General features: G+C 35.7%; 1 protein-coding gene across 1 annotated transcript; it reads left to right on the top strand.

Annotated features, from left to right (window-relative positions):
* The first annotated feature begins 9696 nt into the window (after nucleotides 1–9696).
* LOC121796063 (ATP-citrate synthase beta chain protein 2-like) lies at nucleotides 9697–15663 on the top strand. The gene is made up of 17 exons (XM_042194777.1): nucleotides 9697–9851; nucleotides 10810–10928; nucleotides 11025–11127; nucleotides 11814–11879; nucleotides 11963–12086; nucleotides 12192–12326; nucleotides 12569–12629; nucleotides 12721–12797; nucleotides 13014–13169; nucleotides 13268–13396; nucleotides 13488–13620; nucleotides 13703–13830; nucleotides 13955–14060; nucleotides 14183–14259; nucleotides 14386–14456; nucleotides 14565–14849; nucleotides 15293–15663. Exons 2-17 carry the CDS (start codon nucleotides 10829–10831, stop codon nucleotides 15366–15368), a joined length of 1827 nt encoding a protein of 608 aa, XP_042050711.1. The 5' UTR covers nucleotides 9697–9851; nucleotides 10810–10828; the 3' UTR covers nucleotides 15369–15663.
* Nucleotides 15664–15865: the final 202 nt, after the last annotated feature.

The following is a 15865-nucleotide window of genomic DNA, read 5'->3' as shown; positions in this document are numbered from 1 at the left end:
AAAAAAATATACTCCTTCCGTCCCATAATAGATGTCACACTTTTATTTTTAATTTATCCCACAAAAGATGTCACATTTCCTTTTTTGGAAAAAAACTTCATTTCACATTAATATAAAGAGGGAACATCATTTTTGGTCCACGAACTTTGCCAAAGTATCATTTGAGGTCCGTGAACTTTGAAAATATCATTTTAAGTCCGTAAACTTTGAGTTAGTATCATTTGAGGTACTTTTTACTATTACCAAGTTTTTTTGGACTAAAATACCTTTAATACCTTAAAGTGTATATATTTTTAACAAATTTATCATATACTCATAATTTTTTATAAATATCTTTAAAGTATATTTTTGACAAATTTTCTAAATATAATTTGACCTTAAATATTATCACTTAATTTTGTGACATGCAAGTAAAATTGCTTCTTCAATTTTTTATATTATTTTTTTAAATTGAATAAAGAACATTTCTTTAATAATAAAAAATTGAATAAAAATCTTTTCTTACATGTCTCAAAATTAATTGATAATATTGAAGGTCAAATTATATTTAGAAAATTTGTCAAAAATATATTGTAAAGATATTTATAAAAAGATCTTTATTCAATTTTTTATTATTAAAGAAAGTTCTTTATTCAATTTTAAAAAAATTAATATAAAAAATTGAAGATACAATTTTACTTGCATGTCACAAAATTAAGTGATAATATTTAAGGTCAAATTATATTTAGAAAATTTGTCAAAAATATATTGTAAAGATATTTATAAAAAAATATGAATATATGATAAATTTATTAAAAATATATACACTTTAAGGTATTGAGGGTATTTTCGTCCAAAAAAACTTGAAAATAGTAAAAAGTACCTCAAATGATACTAACTCAAAGTTCACGGACCTAAAATGATACTTTGGCAAAGTTCGTGGACCAAAAATGATGTTCCCTCTAATATAAATATACTATCTTCTCTTTTCACCTAATACACAAAACAACTTCACCTAAAATCCTGTGTCAATTCCCAAGTGTGCCATCTATTTGGGACGGGGGAGTAGTATTCTTATTTTTTTAGTGGTTTGAGTGGACAATATAGGTTCTTATTCTCAATTTGTGATAGGTTTGATAATCGACTTTAACTTTACAGGTTTGATAATCGACTTTAGTGTAATGGAGTTTTAAGCCATGTAGATATTATTGTAACCTTCACTTCAGTTTAAATCCCTGCTGAAAATGTCTGTGAGTGAAAAAATAGATAAAATAAAGTGTATTTGGAAATTGACTTTAGTGTATTCACCGGGGAATCTAGTCACTGTTCCTTGTGCTGATTTGTAGACACTTCGAAGGATGGGATAACTGCCCAAGGATTTGACTTTTTTTGGTCATTTAGAAACATGATTTTTAATTTGTGCCCAAAATTATATTATTCATTTTTATATTAAATATATGTTTTCATTTGGACCTTTCCCTATACAAATAAACTTTTCTTACAAATATACATAAATCAATGGATCCTTCACACACTCGATTAAATTACAATTAATGTAATGGAGAAGTAAACAATGTCTATTTGATAAATTTTGATGCAATTAATATGACTTGAGTTCATGACTATTAGGGAGGTACGTACTATAATTTCCAAGTGTACTTTCCTAATTTCAGCATAGCAATATAATTAGCAAAACAATTAATGATCACACTTTGCAGGTGCAATTATTTTCCTAAGGATGTTAAATAAATAAATGTAACTACCTTATTGTAGGTACAACACCATATTTTATTACCGAGCAAATCATACATGCTAAATGTAGAAATTAAATAAATATCGCCCAATTATAATAGGCGATGCAACTTGTTGTCCGGGCCTATTATTTATCCGTCTAGTTTAATATAATTTAATTTAATAACCAATTATATTTAATTTGAGATTAATAAATTTAGATATTCCGTAAAACAATTTAATATTATTTGAATATCGATTAATTTTAGATATGATTAATACTTAAAATGGAATAAATATATTTTAATTCATATTTTTAAATTACCAATCTGGTACACATCAGCGTCATGAGTTTGACAGAAATTTGTACTACTAAGTTAAATTAAATAAATAAGATAAGTATATTTATCATAAATTCGGGTCAGAAGTCGCTATGGGTCAAATTTGACCTATTTTTTAAAAGTAACTCAATAAATTGGCTAAATATGTCTAATGAAGCTTTAAGCAAAATGCCTTCTCAGAAAAACTAAAACTGAATTTTGATCAGATAAATTTTAAAAAGATGGCATTATAGTATTGATAAAAGTACGTGGCATATAAATAAAAAGTGGCTCAAAGGGCTGATTTTAGGCATCAACGGATGAATCACATCAAAGTACACACAAAAGAAGAATACTAGAAAATGACACACATTACATATGTAACGTATCTATGAATTCATTCGCCATAAAGTGTTCCTCTTTGAAATACCAAGTACGATTTGACACTTTGAATTCGTTTGGAGGAATATGTTACGGACGTTCTCCGTAACGAGGCCAGTTAACTAACTTCTCGGAGTGATAAGGTGATCGAACCTTCGACGTGCTCGAAGGAAAGCTCACGAATTGCTGATTTTCGGACGTTCTCCGATGAACAACAATTTGTAAACGAAATATGATATTCTTGTTACTCAAGACAAGTTTGTGGAAAATAATATATTCCTTGAATGATTAGAATGATAACAAGCTCTCCTATTTATAATACTAGAATACTACTACTCTAACTTAATGAACAAGAAACAAATATCTAAACAAATATGGGAAAGATATGGTAAATAAGGGAAAACTAAATAATTAGAAGATCCTAAGAGATATGATAGATATGATCGTATCAACTCCCACACGGTTGAAATCCACCTTGTCCTCAAGGTGGAAACCATAAAGCAACGACGAGAGTTGAAAGCAAACACTTTGGCGAGGCGTCTCCTCCTGGATCAAACCCATATCGAACAGCTGAACGTCCCCCTTCTTCACCTTTGTCAAAAATCAACAAAGGAGACTCAATGTTGTCGGCAAAATTCCATGCCAAAACGAAAAGCTTGTCCACGCTTCCAAGAATGCCCAAACATGACGTGTCATTGCGCGGAGGGATCAACCTCGCATCGGTGTCGAGCGATGTTGATCGAGGATTCAGACGTGTAGCATCCATAACATGCAAATCCCCATAGATAAAGGCAATCTCCTTCAAATGTATTGGAAAGGACGGTGCAACTTTATTTCCAACTAATGCACATAGATAAACACCACCATTTTCACTAAAACAATTCTCAACAACATCGGGAGATGTCATTCGAGCAGCGTCGAGAGATGTCATTCGAGCAGCGTCGAGAGATGCGACGACCTTCTTCACTTCCTCCATGGAATCAAACTCCTCGTCGCCATCTAACAATGTTTCTTCCTCTCCACTGATATAGGGGCTGCACGGCGGAGAGATCATAGCTGGTGGAGGTAGTACATCTATCAATCCGCTCTCCTCTCCGCTGTCGTCGTCGGGGCTGCAAGACGGGACTGTTGGGGGCAGATTCGAAGATGGGACAACAGCTACAGCGGGCACGGGCAGTGACGTTGCTGAACGGCAGTGGCTTGTCATGCTCAAGCAAGATGACGAGCGTTGTGGTGGTGGTGGCGGGACAACACTGACAGTTAGTTGTGAGTTTCTAGATGGGTCTCGGTGGACATCAGCGTCCTCATCATATCCATCAGAGTCACAATCATAATCAGGGTAATATACGGATGCGCTCTCTTCATAATCCAGGTTACCTATCGGCACCCGAGCGCTCGGCGGGTCCCAACAGGGTGGGTGGCGAGAAGGTTGGTTCTGCAGCTGTAGAAATTGATGAAGCGGGAACCCCCTGTACTTGGGTGGCGGTCCATAGTCGAAGGGTTGATAGTGTTCGGACACTTGATAACGAGTTTGGTGGAGGTGGTACGGCCGGCGTCTAGCCTGCTGATACGGAGGTGGTGGTGGGTACCTATCCGACTGGTGGTGTTGTAGCCGCCGGTACGTAGGCTGGGTGTAACATCGATGCTGCTTGTCCCAATCAGCGCCGCCATGATCAGGAAGACCGTAAGGTGGTTCCGGATCAGGCCGTTGTGGAGGTCGAAGCTTCCCCAGTCGTCGGTTGTTCGCGTTCATACGCGACTCCAATTTGTCCACCCGTCGATCCATACTGTCGAGGCGTGCATTTAATTTATCAAACCCTAATGTGATTGGGTCGACCGAAGCCTTCCCCATTTGGTCGGAACGACACGGCGGGCCTATATGCAGTGCCGGCGTCGCTTCCCTCGTCGGCCGTTCCGACGTAGATGGGCCATGGTATGTTGACGTCATGAGTACGGGATGAAAGCACCAGTTGTTACGGACGTTCTCCGTAACGAGGCCAGTTAACTAACTTCTCGGAGTGATAAGGTGATCGAACCTTCGACGTGCTCGAAGGAAAGCTCACGAATTGCTGATTTTCGGACGTTCTCCGATGAACAACAATTTGGAAACGAAATATGATATTCTTGTTACTCAAGACATGTTTGTGGAAAATAATATATTCCTTGAATGATTAGAATGATAACAAGCTCTCCTATTTATAATACTAGAATACTACTACTCTAACTTAATGAACAAGAAACAAATATCTAAACAAATATGGGAAAGATATGGTAAATAAGGGAAAACTAAATAATTAGAAGATCCTAAGAGATATGATAGATATGATCGTATCAGAATACTTATGGGCTGGGATCCTCTGCTGTGCTAAATAGCACTGCAGCTCCTGCAGGGTCTAATACAGTAATAAAATAATATGTAAATATTCAATTTATTTTATATTTTCTTATTTGATTATTTTATTTGGTGTGTCTAACAGCATCCCCTGCTATTACTGATAGCACAGCTGAGGATCCAAATCCGAATACATGTATACTCCATTGTCACAAGATGACAGGTCTCTGAATTTGTTTGGCGGAATACATATGTACTCCATTACTATCACAACTATTAGGAATTCTTATAATCATCTAATGAGCGCAGCAGAAATAACATACAAGAATAACAGATCTAGATTCATAATCATATTGTAAGTTAAGCATGTAAAACACATCAGAACTAAATCTTATTTGTTGTGTTGTTTTCTTCGATTGATTGAATCCTGCAGGTTGAATCCACTACTATCGAGGTCCACGTGCAATCCAATCCGACGCAGGAACTATCCCGATACAATTGCTCTGTAGAAGAAAGCTATGAACTCTCTCTACAAAGCTTTGCGTATTATCTGTATTGTCACTCGTCTGTTCTCTCTACTGTCACGCTTTTAACCTTGTTTCTTATTCTCCACAATGAAGAATAAATAATCATTATTAAGTAGATGAAGAGTCAGACAATTGAAAAGTCACTTAGGTTCTATGATTGTTGGGCTCATGAATTAATACTCCTTCCGTCCCACATAAGTTGACCCAGTTTTCCATTTTGGGCCATCCCACATAATTTGACTCATTTCACTTTTACCATTTTTGGTAGTGGACCCCACATTCCACTAACTCATTCATACTCACATTTAATTATAAAACTAATATATAAAAGTAGGACCCACATTCCACTAACTTTTTCAACTCACTTTTTCATTACATTTATTAAAACCCGTGCCCGGTCAAAGTGTCCCAAATTATGTGGGACGGAGGGAGTATAATTATAGCCCAACTATAATTACTTAATCCATATTAATCTAATTTTAGCCCATTTCCTTTAAAAGATATAGTACTTTGTATTGAGTCGTCAGTGAAGAATAAATCACACATGCTATTGTGCACGAGATGGTGCGAGGTTCCTCAGCTAATTGTCCAATTTTATGAGTTGTTTCATCGTTATCCCGTAGTTGGTTGAACCATCTAATTTGGTCCAGTTTAAAATGTGGCTTCTTTGTGTTTGAGGCTGAGGCGTGGCTTACTTTTTTCCTTCCCTATCATTTTCCTTTTTCCTTTTTCTTTTTTTAATTTATATTTGGTTTTTCTTATGTTATTAGTGGATTAAACTTTTTGTTGTGATCTTATACACTCCTACTATTTGTATGTATAATTTTAACTATGCACTATTTTTGTTTTTATTATATAATATTTTGAATTTTAATTATATAATTTTTAAATTTTCAACAATTAATTTTAACTTTATAAATATTACTAGCATATAAATAAATATTTAAAATTCTAGATAAATGAAAAATGTAGCATAAAAAAGATAAATGATGTAACCATAAATAATAGAGATTTGATTGAATTTTTTTGGCTGGCATTGTTGATAAATGCTGAAATTTATACAGTAGTAATTAGTTCCTATCTCGGTCATGTAAAAGAAAAATGTAAAAGCTGAGTAGACTTTATAGGCCAAATTAAAGTAGGTACATAGTTGACCAAGAAGTAAAATGTGTACACTATGAAATAAAATGGTTTGGTCAAATTTATAAGTATTATTAGTAATAGTATATGGAGTATTTAATTATGAATTAAGTGTGTTATCTTTTCCGACTTGCAACTTTTTTCCTATGATTCTCGTATGGTTTCAAACTACAATTCTTGACCAAATTTATAAATATTGATACTGAAAAAGTGGAAGATAACAATAATTTTCTATCTTTGAGTCAAATACGGAGATCTATATAGTCCATTTGCATACAATTGCATTAATTTCTTAATAAAAAACTCCATTAAAAATTTTCTTTATTTTTTCAGTACTCGATAATTATTTAGAAATTTGCCACTCTTACAAAACATTAATATGAGATCATGGGATAGTTTGTTTTTATCGATCCTTTAATTAATAAAGTTAATTATATCTTAAATTTTACATTAAGTTCGGGTTTTTCTTGTTCATTTTATACTACTCTATATTTTTCTATTGACAATTGCATTCAATTCCTTACGAGGCCATGTCAAATCTATATGTTTGAAGGTCAATTATGTCAGCCTAATTATAAGTCCGCACCTATTTTTTGGATTTTAGTTTTATGTCATATTTATAAACATCACATTTAATGATAGTGATTGGTGGGTGTACATTACTATGTCAATGGTTTTACATGTGATTTTATATAGTATGATGAAGCTTTATATAAACAGAAATACTAATTTTTTAAAAAACATACCAAAAAATAAATGGCTTCCCGTTTAAAATTTGTCGAAAAAACAATTGTAAGAGCATCCACAATGGCGGCTAGCGGACCGGCTAGCCGATTCCCGGCGCTGGCCGGGCCGCTAGCCAAACCATTGCAGGCGGCGAGCGGCAAATCGGCGAGCACAAGCCGATTTTCGGGCGTTGGCTGATGCGCTCGCCGATCGGCTGGCCGCCATTGCAGGCTCCCGATCGGCGAGCGATCGGCCATCTCAAATTTTATTTTTTATTTTTCGAAACACTATATATACTCGATCTGTATGTCTATATTTCGATCTCAACTTTGAACCAGAAATCGATCATAAGAAGAGGCTGAAGACGAAGAGTCGCGTCTCTTCGTTTTCAAATTATTGCAAATTAGTCCTTCAACTTTCGGAAATTACGTTTCCGGATTAATTTTCTGTACAGCTCGACCCCAGCCAGGGGCGTTGCCCCTTGGACCCCGCTACTCGGGGGCGCTGCTCCCGAACCTCCGTCTAATCATAACGAATTCAAATAAATGTACACGCCGCACTTCCAACTTATTTGATGTCTCATTATGATCATATTGATCAATCAAGTTAATCCAATTACACTAAAATATCCAACAATTTGCACGTCATTTTCATTCGCACCACTTGTTTTAATGTACGTCTGTATTATCCTGCGCAACATGATTGTCGAAGATGAAGGTGTACAACTGACTAGTTGGGTCAATGACGATGCTAATGAAGCCGGCCCAAGCCACGACGTGGCTGCCCCCAACGTACGAAGGGGGGTACCTCACGATGAAGTCGACTGCCTCAAGGCACATGCCGACATGCGCCAAGTGGATGCTCATATTCGACTCCAAAAGGATTTAATTGAAGAGTTGTGGGCGCGGAGTACTGCACGTCGTTAGATTTTTTTTAATTAATGTAATTTTTTTTAATTAATGTACTTTTTTTAATTTAAATATTATTATTGAATTTTCTCGTATCTGTGTCGTAAATTTAATTCCGTATTTTGTGTGATTGTTAATTATTTGTTTTATAATTTTTTTTATTGTGGCTAGGCTATGACTGAGCTATTGTTTGTCCTGATGATGTGGCAGAAGGAGTTTGTGGCTAGACTATAACAAGGCTATTTCTATTGGTGATGCTCTAACAAAGCAAATACGCAAGACATTATGTATCTAGGCTTTTTTAGCGCCGTCAGAAAAAATAGAATTGCAATTTTTTATTCATATTCTACTTAGTTATAGTATTTAAGTTTAGGAGATTATTACTTTGTGGTGTTGATGAGATAATTAATTTTCACAATAGATTTCTGAAAATTTACGATCTCGTTAATTTATCAACTTATATATTGGGATAAAATTGGAAAACTTAAAACATTTAGCATTAAATTATTATAGTGGTGAGATTATTAATTTTAAGTGGCTTACTTTATGCATTGTGGTTTTGTAACTTACCTTCCAACCAAAGTGATTGAATAAGACAAATATGCCCTTCAACTTTGGTGTACAACCACTTACATGAGTGCACCAATCAAGAAGATAAAATGACTTTTGTACCCTCAACAAATAAAAAGCAAAATATAGTAAAACATCATTTGGAATTATCTAAGACATTATATTTTTTTGAGGACCGAGTGTAGAAGAGTCCACAACGTATAATAAACAAATCAAATGTGACATAAAAAATTGGCAAATATACGTGCTTGCAATTAGCCTTAGGGTATCCAATTGAGTGAGTCGGTGAATATTTTAAAAAAAGTTTAATCACATCATAATTTTTAGTTAAAATTTTCATATTCTCATCGATTCATCATCCGATATGATTCATATCCCCAACTAATTAGTTAGAAATTTAGAATAGAGATATTTTATCAACTAAGTGACTTTGCCATCAGCCCATCACATTGCATCATTATATTTAATTAGTGTGATTAAATTTATAATAAAAATATAGAAAATAATAAATCCAATTTATTAAAAGAAATATGAGCTCGAGGGTATTTTAGTAGTTACCTAAAATTTGGATTCCTTATTTAACTCGTGAATTTATAATTCAATTTCCAACCCCCATGCAAGTCAAGCCCACTATCCACCAAACTTTTCCAACTTTCCCACTCTTGCAAGCATTCTTCAATTTTAGAAAATTAGAACACCATAAATAAATAACAGTAAAAGATTAAACAACTAAGCACTTGAGCAACTACCCACCAACACATGTGTGCATTGAAGTTTATTACACGATACAAGTCAATTTGAGGTTTGCAATAATTTAAATTTCAAACTAATAGTAATTAAAATTAATAAAATAAAGAAACGTTAAATCATCGATTGAACATTTAAGCTCAAATTAACAATTCAATAATTTTTGGAATACAAATATACCAACTCGATTCATAAATCCATGTGTGAATAAGAAATTGGCTTGCTATTTGCTAACTCCCAAATTCACATGGCGGCCAGTTAATGGATAGTATTAATTTTAGATCCAAATTAAATAAAATTATTTTATTCAACTGTTGATAGCACACCTTCTATTAACAAACTAACAACCCACTCTTCATTCCCTGTATATAAATATGTATGCATAGTCACTACAATCCAGCCACCTCCTACTCCTCTCCTACACAGTAACAGATTAGATTTTACTACTGAATCTTCGTCGTAGGCGTTGGAGTTTGATTTGACTGAAAAGGTAGCTGCATTTTCTCGATTTCATTTTTTGGTTTTGGATTTGGATTTGGTGGAGTTTTGTGATTTATGCCGTTTGTGTTTGATTTTCGGATCTTACAGATCTGTTTTTATTATATTGCGTTATTTTCTATGCTGATTTGTGATTCCTGTTAGTGTCCTTTGTGGATAGAGGAGTTTGAATAATCGGATCTCTGTTTGATTTTTAAGTATTCTTTGTTGATGTTTTCGAGGAAATCTGTGTTGAATTGTATTTATATTTTATAGTGTGATTTGAGCTGATGCTTTTACTCAAGCTGTTTGTGGTGAATCCAGTGGATCGTATGTGTAATTGTATTGGTTGATTGATTTCATAATAGTGTTTATGCCGTTGAAGGTCGAGAATGTGTGAATTGAGTAATGATCTGAGTTGTGTCTGAGAAAGTTTGGGTGGAGAGAATCAGGAATGCATTGAATTTGTTCAAGAATGTGCTAGAGTATAAGGATCGTAAGACTTATGTAGTTAGGGAGTGATCTGAGTAAAAATTGATGTTTCTCTTTTTGGAAGTGATGATCATTGTATTAAAAGTAGTGTTGGTATTCAAAATAGTGTTCTAGATTTGCTTGCTTGGGGATTTGTAATTGTTTATAGGAATTTTGTCCCATGTTTTATACATGATTGTGATCATGAAAGTAGTGTGTAGATTATTATACCTTGATCTGTTTAGTAGTAGGACTGGTATGAAAAGTGCATGTTCATGCTGCAAATTTGGCATGTTTAACCATATGATAAGATAAAAGAAACTGAAACCTCGAAGCTGTTTCTTCTTTTATAAGATTCGCTAGAAGGGGTTATATAAGAAAAGGTTAGGGAATAGTTGTATATTTTTGCTTCTCGTCACTTGGGAGGAATTGCTGTGCATCATTGGTAGCGATTGATTTGGAAATTGTAGCTTGTATTCTGATGTTGTGGTTGCATGCAGGAGGTGTTTTGTCAACACCATGGCGACCGGACAGCTTTTCTCGAAAACCACTCAAGCATTGTTTTATAATTACAAGCAACTGCCGATTCAGCGGATGCTTGATTTTGATTTCCTTTGTGGTAAAAAATTAACTGAACCATTCTATGTCAAACTGCTTTTGAGATAAGATTGGGTTCTTAAATTAACAAATAATTTCTCATTTTTCGCGAGTTCAGGCAGGGAAACACCATCTGTTGCTGGAATTATAAATCCTGGTTCTGAGGGATTCCAGAAACTATTTTTTGGTCAAGAGGAAATTGCGATTCCAGTCCATTCTGCGTAAGTTTTACATTATTTTATGCAGTTTTTGCATTCATCACCGCCTTGGTTTTAGATGTTAAAGCGGCCTACCTAGAATTTGTATCTGATGCAATATAACAGGCATAGAGATATAATGCTCATGTTTTCAGTTTGTATGAATATAGCCATAGAGCTTTACTTTTGATTTATTAATGATTGCCATTTTAAACATCTTTATATAAATAAATGCATGTATATATTTTAGTATGGCACCATTCTCTTGATGGGATAGTTAGATAGATAAAACCAAAGCAATACCTTCTTTCTACCTACTTCCACATGATTACATTTTAGATGTAAATGGAATTTTTATACATGAAAATGACTAACTGGATATCGATATATAAAAAAGTACCAAATATTTACTCGTGACAGTTCCAACTCTGTTCTGCTGTAAGATTGAGCTCCCTCAATCCCCCAACCCAAGGAAAACAAAATAAAATTGGAGATTATCCATGCTGTAGAGAAGGCCCTCTTGGCTCTATTTAAGGTTTTTACATGTATCTGCAGAAACTGCCTTCCCTTAATAATGAAAATTAGGAGAGCTCCTATTATATGAATAATTTAAAAATATTTATGATCATCTGCATTATTGCTCTCCCTTTTGTTATCCCCCCTCTCAACAAATCGCAAGACATGAGATTGAATTTTCTCCTCTGTTGCAGTATCGAAGCCGCTTGTGCTGCGCATCCGAAAGCTGATGTTTTCATTAACTTTGCATCATTCAGAAGGTTTGTCTTGCCTATGTCAAAAAAAAAAGTGCAGATTTTCTGCTTATATTATCTTTCTGATAACTGTACTTTTCATCTTGCAGTGCTGCAGCTTCATCTATGGCTGCTCTCAAGCAGCCAACAATCAAAGTTGTGGCCATTATAGCTGAAGGTGTCCCTGAGTCTGACGCCAAGCAGTTGATTGCCTATGCCAAAGCAAACAACAAGGTAAACTATTTTGATGTCTTCCGGAGCATATCATTTGAATTCTATTTCATTTCTTTATTTGAGCAGTATGAAATATATATTAATTGCAAACATGAACTTGGTTAGGTTGTCATTGGTCCAGCAACAGTCGGAGGTATTCAAGCTGGTGCATTTAAGATCGGTGATACTGCTGGGACAATTGATAATATTATACAGTGCAAACTGTACAGGCCAGGGTCTGTTGGCTTCGTATCAAAATCTGTGGGTGACCATTGCTTAGCCTCCTTTTGCTATCATTCATACACTTTCCATCTCAAGTACAGAGATATATCTTGTGTATATAGCCAACTAGTTTAATTTCTAAAATATTATCAACTAATTACTTGATTGAATGTTTAATCTCTTAGGCATACTCTCCTGTTTCATCTGAATTTAAGTATCTACGATGAAAGCATGTTTCATGATATTCACTGCAGCATCTAACTTTTATATCTGAACTACAGGGTGGTATGTCTAATGAATTATACAACACAGTTGCTCGTGTCACAGACGGGATATATGAAGGTTGGACATTTTTCTCTACCGTATTCTAATCCCATTTAGTTGCGTTTGTTGAGTAAAATAGTCTAAATCCATGTGGATAATGACTCGATAGGTATTGCAATTGGAGGAGATGTGTTTCCTGGCTCAACACTTTCTGATCATGTCTTGCGATTCAACAACATTCCTCAGGTATTTAACACCCACACCCTGCTGCAGTTGTTTTCTTATCATCTTGTAGTTACTCTTGAAGTAAAATTAATAAACAAACTCAGTTTTGCTAAGTTCCTTTTGGGAATTGGTATGGTCTGAAAGATGCAGAATATGTGTTTTACATGGCAGTCACTTTATTTGAAGTGGTCTCATCTTTATACTAAGGTTTAATTTTGGTTTATTGAATAAAACTAGGTTAAAATGATAGTCGTTCTCGGGGAGCTTGGTGGACGTGATGAATATTCCCTTGTTGAGGCCCTTAAACAGGGGAAAATCAGTAAACCAGTCGTTGCATGGGTCAGTGGAACTTGTGCTACACTCTTCAAGTCAGAAGTACAATTCGGTCATGCGGTAAGCATTAACCTTAAGTTCTTGCTTGTAGAGCCATGCTTTAGAGCATTCTACGACGTGGGCTATATATCTCAGATTCTGTTATTATTTGTAATCAGGGGGCAAAGAGCGGTGGAGAGATGGAATCTGCACAGGCCAAGAATGAAGCACTCAGAGAAGCTGGAGCTGTTGTTCCCACTTCTTTTGAGGCATTTGAAGGTGCAATCAAGGAAGCATTCGAGAAATTGGTATGTACTTGGTAATTTCATAATGCTGGAGCTAGAAATTACTCTCCTTTCTATTCGGCATATGGCTTAAATCCTTGGTTCTTTATATTAGGCTGAGGCAGGAAAGATTTCCCAAGTAAAGGAGGTAAAACCCCCTCAAATACCGGAGGATCTTAGCAGTGCCATTAAGAGTGGAAAAGTTCGAGCTCCAACACATATTATTTCGACAATCTCTGATGATAGAGGTACGAGGGTGTTCTCTAGTGTGTACATGCTATATTACTGATATCTATTTGAGTGACTAAACTCGACTCTTTCAAATGGCAGGTGAAGAGCCAATGTATGCTGGTGTCCCTATGTCATCCATTGTTGAACAAGGATTAGGTGTTGGTGACGTCATCTCTTTGTTGTGGTTCAAACGAAGCCTCCCACGTTACTGCACACGCTTTATTGAGGTATTCTTTACTATCTTTTGTATTGACCTGACAATCATTGCAATCAATCCCAAGAGGGGGTTTTGTTTTCTTTTCATTTGTTGTTTGAACTTTACACCTCGACTAATATACGGTTTCATGCCAGATTTGTGTCATGCTGTGTGCTGACCATGGTCCCTGCGTCTCTGGTGCTCATAACACCATTGTTACAGCCAGAGCTGGAAAAGACCTCGTTTCCAGTCTTGTCTCAGGTAGGTTGCAGATCTATCTTTGCTCAGTGCTCACATAACAAAAGAAAAATAGTCCTGTCAAAACAGCTAGGCTTTTGAGGTTTTATCTCATGGTCAATGAGTAATCTTTCGTTGCAAAACAGGTTTATTGACAATTGGACCACGATTTGGTGGTGCTATTGATGATGCTGCTCGTTACTTCAAGGATGCTTATGACAAGGTGAGTTTCCACACAAGTGACAAAAACAATAAGCTTCTCCTGTGTTGTGTTTTAAGTGAGCTTGTTACCTTCTCTTCCCCGACCTTTCTTGGATATGAAGCATGTTGACATGGTTTCTCCTCTCAGGGTCTTACTCCTTATGAGTTTGTCGAAAGCATGAAAAAGAAGGGCATTCGCGTTCCTGGCATTGGGCACAGGTAACATTAACAAGATCCTCGATTTCTCAGTTTTGTTTTCGTGTCTAAGTTTTACTTTTCTCCAAATCTTGAACTGGAATATAAATTACGTTTCCATGGTTTCAACAGAATCAAGAGGGGTGACAACAGAGATAAGAGAGTCGAGTTACTTCAACTATTTGCACGCACCAACTTTCCATCTGTGAAATACATGGAATATGCAGTTGAAGTTGAAACCTACACCCTTTCAAAGGCGAACAACCTTGTCCTCAACGTCGATGGTGCCATTGGTTCCCTATTCTTGGACCTTCTTGCTGGTAGTGGCATGTTCACGAAGCAAGAAATTGATGAGATTGTTGGCATTGGCTACCTCAATGGCCTCTTCGTGCTGGCTCGTTCCATAGGTCTCATTGGGTGAGTTTTACTTCTCCATTTTTAGGAACTCTTGTCTAGAGCTATCAAACCCAGCCCAGTCCAGCCTGAGCCCGTGGGGCCAAAGGTAGAATCTGGACCGGGCTGATAAAAATCCACTGGATCTAACAAAAGCATGGCCTAGCCCGACCTAAAAATCGGGCTTTTTCGGTCCAAATGATATGTTTTGGGGTTTCCCTATTCCAAGCCATACCAAAAAATGTGGCCTAGTCCGTCTCAAGATCAGGTCGGTCTTTCGTGCCAGACCAGTCTGATATGAGACTGTTTTCAGGTCATGATCCAGATCAAATATAACAAAACACCATAAAATTACAAAAATCCCATTGATTATGAGCTTAGCTTTAGTTATTTGACTGCATTTCATCTTCTTCAAGCTGCAACACAACAATATTCATCTGATCATTCTGTTTTTCTCTGAATCTCAGGCACACTTTTGACCAGAAGCGTCTGAAACAGCCTCTCTACCGTCACCCATGGGAAGATGTGCTCTACACCAAGTAATCATACATTTCAATGCCTGCCTAGCAATGGGCATTACTGTTCAAAGTTTTCCTGTTGTCAATTCATTGTGTCGTTTTTTCGGTTTTCGTGCTGGGCAAAATTCGCCATGGAGAAACTCCCTCACATCAGAATGTTCTTGTGCTGTAGTCATTAAGAAAATCTAATAGGAAATCATAATCTCAGTTGTGCTACTAGTTTTGATGTATCTTAACTTGGGAGTGTCTGCAGTTTATGCTTCTCTCTCCACATTTGCTATGTTGTCACTTTTAATAATACAATAACATCTTTGTTGGTATGATATTCTCCTATATATTCAATCTTGTCTTGTAATGATTTTTACAAATTCTAGGGGGTTCTGATCATGTAGACATAAATAACTTTCAGAATCATGTCTTTCAACCAACTTTTCCAGATACATAGGAGTATATAAATTCAGACATTCATAATTTCTTTCGAATAAATTTATCTTATAAATTCAGATATTCATAATTTATTTC

This window comes from Salvia splendens, chromosome 3 (genome assembly GCF_004379255.2).
Source record: "Salvia splendens isolate huo1 chromosome 3, SspV2, whole genome shotgun sequence".
Classification (NCBI taxonomy): domain Eukaryota; kingdom Viridiplantae; phylum Streptophyta; class Magnoliopsida; order Lamiales; family Lamiaceae; genus Salvia; species Salvia splendens.
This window is presented reverse-complemented; position numbering and strand designations above follow the sequence as displayed.